Source organism: Mustela nigripes, unplaced genomic scaffold (assembly GCF_022355385.1).
Source record: "Mustela nigripes isolate SB6536 unplaced genomic scaffold, MUSNIG.SB6536 HiC_scaffold_657, whole genome shotgun sequence".
NCBI lineage: Eukaryota > Metazoa > Chordata > Mammalia > Carnivora > Mustelidae > Mustela > Mustela nigripes.
Window position 1 is genome coordinate 13962 of NW_026740064.1, and position 6270 is coordinate 20231.

The 6270-nt window shown below is 37.4% G+C and overlaps 1 protein-coding gene across 2 annotated transcripts; it reads left to right on the top strand.

Moving 5' to 3' along the window:
* The first annotated feature begins 2209 nt into the window (after positions 1-2209).
* LOC132008683 (T-complex protein 1 subunit delta-like) lies at positions 2210-4409 on the top strand. 2 transcript variants are annotated; one of them, XM_059387275.1, is made up of 2 exons: positions 2210-3934; positions 4187-4409. In XM_059387275.1, the coding sequence occupies exons 1-2, from the start codon at positions 2330-2332 to the stop codon at positions 4199-4201; spliced, it is 1620 nt and encodes a 539-aa protein (XP_059243258.1). In that variant the 5' UTR covers positions 2210-2329; the 3' UTR covers positions 4202-4409. The 2 variants fall into 2 exon arrangements, with proteins under 2 accessions (XP_059243258.1, XP_059243259.1); XM_059387276.1 differs by lacking the exon at positions 4187-4409 and having other exon boundaries at positions 2210-3969.
* The last annotated feature ends 1861 nt before the right edge of the window (positions 4410-6270 follow it).

A 6270-nucleotide genomic window follows, 5' to 3' on the forward strand; every position in this document is an offset into this window, starting at 1 on the left:
GTAAGACTACAAATATATGGAGGTTAAAGAACATGCTGCTAAAGAATGACTGGGTCTACCAGGAAATAAAAGAAGAAATTAAAAAAAAATACATGGAAGCAAATAAAAAGAAAACATGATGGTCCAAAATTTCTTGGATGCAGCAAAGGAAGTCCTAGGAAGGAAGTATATAGTAATACAGGCCTACATCAAGAAGGGAAAAAAATATCAAATAAACAAACCAAACTTTATACACATAAGGAGATAGAAAGAGAACAGCAAATAAAACCTAACATCAGCAAAAGAAGGAAATGATAAAGTTTAGAGCAGAAATAAATGATATAGAAACTAAAATAACTAACTAAATAAATAAAAAACAAAAACAAAACAAAACCAGAACAGAACAATGAAACCAAGAACTGATTCTTTGAAAAAAACTAACAAAATTGATAAAACCCTCATCATATTTGTAAAAGAAAATAGAAAGGAACCAAGATAATAAAATTAAAAAAAAATAGAGAGGAGAAATAACTACCAACCTCACAGAGATACTAACAATTATAAGAGAATATTATGAAAAATTACATATCAACAAATTGGACAACATGCAAGGGATAAATTCCTAGAAAGATATAAATTACCAAAACTGAAACAGGAAGAAATAGAAAACTTGAACAGACCAATAACCAGCAAAGAAACTGATCTGTAATCAAAAAGCTCTCAACAAATAAGTCCAGGTCTGAATGGCTTCACCAGTGAATTCCACCAAACATTTAAAGAGGTGTTAATACCTGTTATGAAACTATTCCAAAAAATAGAAAAGGAAGGAAAACTTCCAAATTCGCTCTATGAGATCAGCATTACCTTAATACCAAAATCAGATTGATACCACAGAAAAAAAAGAACTATAAGCTAATATCTCTGATGAACATTGATGCCAAATCTCTCATTGGAATACTAGCAAAATGAATCCAACAGTACGTTAAAAGAATCAGTCACAACATGCAAGTGGAAATTATTCCTGGGCTGCATGTGTGGTTCAGTATTCACAAATCAATGTGTCACACTACATTAATAAAAAAAAAAAGGGTAAGAACCATAAGATCATTTTAATAGATGTAGAAGAAGCACATGACAATATACACCATCCATTCACGTTTAAAAACCCTCAGCAACATCAGGTTAGAGCAAGCATACCTAAAGCATCATAAAAGTGATATGTGAAAAACCCTCAGCTCATATCATTCTCAATATAATATATATATAATATATATGTGCGCCATATTTTCTTTTTCCATTCATCTATCGCTGGAGATTCAGACTGCTTCCATAATTTAGCTATTGTAAATAATGCTTCAGTAGTCAAGTCCAGAAGCACAGAAAACCCTCATCAAAATCAATAAATATGGGTCAATACCTCAACATAGTATAGTGAAACTTGCAAATCTTAGAGACAAAGAGAAAATCCTTAAAGCAGCTCAGGACAAGAGGTCTGTAAACTACAAAGGTAGAAATATTAGACCGAAAGAAGGCCTATCCACAGAGACCTGGTAGGCCAGAAAGGACTGGCATGATATATTCAGTGTAATAAATTAGAAAAAGTTGCAGCCAAGATTACTTTTCCACCAAGGCTGACATTCAGAATAGTAGGGGAGCTTGGATAACAAATATAAACTAAAAGAATTTGTGATCACTAAACCAGCCCTGCACGAAATATTAAAGGGGATTCTTAAAGCAAGGAGAGAGCCCAAAAGTAATGCAGACCAAAAAGGAGCAGAGACATTTTTTACAAACTGACTTTACAGGTAATAAAATGGCACTAAATATCTTTTGAAAGTTACTCTGCATGTAAAAGGGCTAAATGCCCCAATCAAAAGACACAGGGTATCAGATTGGATTTAAAAAGTTGCCCCATTGATATGCTGTCTGCAAGACATTCATTTTAGACCCAAACACACCTCCAGATTGAAAATGAAGAGTGGAGAAATGTTTATCATGCTAACAAACATCAAAATAAAGCTGGAGTAGCAATACATATATTAGACAAATTAGATTTTAACCCAAAGTCTGTAATGAGAGATGTAGAACATCACTATATCATAATTAAAGGGACTATCCAACAAGAAGATCAAACAAATATAAATATTTATGCTCCTAACTTGGGAGCAGCCAATTATATAAATCAATTAGAAAGAGGCTTAAAGGCCCCCTCTCCACCTCCTCCTCCCGGCGTCTGCGCTGCTTTCTGGAAGCTTCGTGAAGGCGGTGGGCGCGTTCCGTTAGTCTAGGCCGGTTGGAATCCGGGTCCATCCGTCCTTCGCGAGCCCACGCAGACCCAGCCAAGTTTGCCATGCCGGAGAACGTGGCACCCCGAACCGGGGCGCCAGCCGGGACTGCCGGCGGCCGCAGCAAAAGCGCCTATCAGGACCGCGACAAGCCGGCCCAAATCCGCTTCAGCAACATCTCGGCAGCCAAAGCTGTTGCTGATGCTATTAGAACAAGCCTTGGACCAAAAGGAATGGACAAAATGATTCAAGATGGAAAAGGCGATGTGACCATTACAAATGATGGAGCCACCATTCTGAAACAAATGCAAGTGTTACATCCAGCAGCCAGAATGCTGGTGGAGCTGTCTAAGGCACAAGATATAGAAGCAGGAGATGGTACCACATCAGTAGTCATCATTGCTGGCTCTCTCTTAGATTCCTGTACCAAGCTTCTTCAAAAAGGGATTCATCCAACCATCATTTCTGAGTCATTCCAGAAGGCTTTGGAAAAGGGTATAGAAATCTTGACTGACATGTCTCGACCTGTGGAACTGAGTGACAGAGAAACCTTATTAAATAGTGCTACCACGTCCCTGAACTCAAAGGTTGTCTCTCAGTATTCAAGTCTGCTTTCTCCAATGAGTGTAAATGCAGTGATGAAAGTGATTGATCCAGCCACAGCTATTAGTGTAGATCTTAGAGACATTAAAATTGTTAAGAAACTTGGTGGCACAATTGATGACTGTGAGCTGGTGGAAGGGCTGGTACTTACTCAAAAGGTGGCAAATTCTGGCATAACCAGAGTTGAAAAGGCTAAGATTGGACTTATTCAATTTTGTTTATCTGCTCCCAAAACAGATATGGATAATCAAATAGTAGTTTCTGACTATGTCCAGATGGACCGAGTGCTGCGGGAGGAGAGAGCCTATATTCTCAATTTAGTGAAGCAAATTAAAAAAACAGGATGTAATGTCCTTCTCATACAGAAGTCTATTCTGAGAGATGCTCTTAGTGATCTTGCATTACATTTCCTGAACAAAATGAAGATTATGGTGGTTAAGGATATTGAAAGAGAAGACATCGAATTCATTTGTAAGACAATTGGAACCAAGCCAGTTGCTCATATTGACCAATTTACTGCCGACATGTTGGGATCAGCTGAGTTAGCTGAGGAGGTCAATTTAAATGGTTCTGGCAAACTACTCAAGATTACAGGCTGTACAAGCCCTGGAAAAACAGTTACAATTGTTGTCCATGGATCTAACAAATTGGTGATTGAAGAAGCTGAGCGCTCCATTCATGATGCCCTGTGTGTTATTCGCTGTTTAGTGAAGAAGAGAGCTCTTATTGCAGGCGGTGGTGCTCTGGAGATAGAATTGGCCCTACGGTTAACTGAATATTCACGAACATTGAGTGGCATGGAATCCTACTGTGTTCGTGCTTTTGCAGATGCTATGGAAGTCATTCCATCTACGCTAGCTGAAAATGCTGGCCTGAATCTCATTTCTACAGTAACAGAACTGAGAAACCGGCACGCCCAAGGAGAAAAAACTACCGGCATTAATGTCCGAAAGGGTGGTATTTCCAACATTTTGGAGGAACTGGTTGTCCAGCCTTTGTTGGTTTCAGTCAGTGCACTGACTCTAGCAACTGAAACTGTCCGGAGCATTCTGAAAATTGATGATGTGGTAAACACTCGGTAATTGGGTGAACACTGGCCGGCTGGAACAGGTATATTTTTTAAAGAGTTTTGGGAGGGGAACAGGGTGGTACATGTTACTTTGTTGGTCATCAAGTTTTTTTTTTTTTTTTTTTTTTTTTTTTTTTTTTTTTTTTTTTTTTTTTTTTTTTTTTTTTTTTTTTTTTTTTTTTTTTTTTTTTCTTTGATCATTAAAATTCTGTTATTATAAGTTGTGGAACTCAGGTTTTTTTCTTACCAGGTAAACACTCGGTAATTGGATGAACACTGGCCGACTGGCACCACTGTGGTCCCTAAATTGCTTCTGGAGTGGAAGATCACCTTGGTGTTCCTTGCTGTTTGGAAGATTGTTTCCTTTGTGAATTCCTGGGCCTGGTCTTCCAATGGCACTTGCTTAAAATTGTATTGACAAAACTTAATTAAAATATTAAATGTTTTGTTTCAAAAAAAAAAAAGAAAAGAAATTCATTGATAATAATTCAATAACAGTAGGGGACTTTAACACCCCTCTCATTGCAAAATAAGCATAATTATGCACAGAATATCACAAGAAAATGAAGAAATTGAATGACACACTGGACCAGATGGACTTCACAGGTATATACAGAACATTCCATCCTAAAAAACCAGAATATTTATTCTTTTCAAGTGCACCTAGACCTCCTCCACAATCGATCACATTCTGGGTCACAAATCAGGTCACAACTGGTACCAAAAGATTGGAATTATTCCCTGCATATTTTCAGACCACAATGCTTTAAAACTTGAACTCAATCACAAGAGAAAATTTGGAAGGAACTCAAACACTTCGAGGCTAAAGAGCATCTTACTAAAAAATGAATGTACCAACCAGGAAATTAAAGAAGAATTTATAAAATTCATGGAAACTAATGAGAATGAAAAGACATCTGTTCAAAACCTTTTGGATATAGCAAAGGCAGAATGGAGTCGGTGTGGTCTGGAGGGCTTTCTGGAGAACAGACTGCAATCTTTGTTTCTGCTTTATTGTTTTTTTCACTTGTATTGATATTTTATATTTTCTTTTTTTAAAATAAATTTTTCAATTTATTTATTTTCAGAAAAACAGTATTCATTATTTTTTTCACCACACCCAATGCTCCATGCAATCCGTGCCCTCTACAATACCCACGACCTGGTACCCCAACCTCCCACACCCCCGCCACTTCAAACCCCTCAGATTGTTTTTCAGAGTCCATAGTCTCTCATGATTCACCTCCCCTTCCAATTTACCCCCACTCCCTTTTCCTCTCTAACACCCCTTTTCCTCCATGATATTTGTTATGCTCCACAAATAAGTGAAACCATATGATAATTGACTCTCTGCTTGACTTATTTCACTCAGCATAATCTCTTCCAGTCCCGTCCATGTTGCTACAACAGTTGGGCATTTATACTCTCTGATGGAGGCATAATACTCCATAGTGTATATGGACCACATCTTCCTTATCTATTCGTCCGTTGAAGGGCATCTTGGTTCTTTCCATAGTTTGGCGACTGTGGCCATTGCTGCTATAAAATTGGGGTACAGATGGCCCTTCTTTTCACTACATCTGTATCTTTGGGGTAAATACCCAGGAGTGCAATTGCAGGGTCATAGGGAAGTTCTATTTTTAATTTCTTGAGGAATCTCCACACTGTTCTCCAAAGAGGCTGCACCAACTTGCATTCCCACCAACAGGGGAAGAGGGTTCCCCTTTCTCCACATCCTCTCCAACACATGTTGTTTCCTGTTTTGTTAATTTTGGCCATTCTAACTGGTGTAAGGTGATATCTTAATGTGGATTGATTTTTAGATTCCTCATATAAGTGAAATCATATCATGTTTGTCTCTGAATTATTTCACTGTAATAATATCTTCTAGGTGCATCCATGTTGTCACAAATGACAAGAACTCATTCTTTTTTATGGCCATGTAATATTCCACTATGTATATAAGAGATATTATATATATTATATATATAATATATAGATAGATAGATAGATAATTTTTATCGATTCATCTATCAATGGACACTTAAGTTGCCTCTCTGCCTTGCTAATTGTTAATCAGAACTAAATAGACTCAACAGCAAAATACAAATGGAAAAATAAAGTGTCAGTGAACATGATAGGTCAATAGAAATTGTTTCACCTAAAAACAGGGGAAAAAAGGGCTACAAGATGTCAGTCTAGCTTACAAAGACTTGGAATAACAGAGATGGAGACAGAAAAAAATATTTGGAGAAATAACGTATCAGAATTTCACTAAATTGTTGCAAACACACTTACAGTTACCAGTAGCTGGGAAAACTCGAAGCAATATAT

What these genes read in the sequence shown, in the direction of transcription:
- LOC132008683 (XM_059387275.1), top strand. Translation starts at nt 2,330, where the DNA reads ATGCCGGAGAACGTGGCACCCCGAACCGGGGCGCCAGCCGGGACTGCC.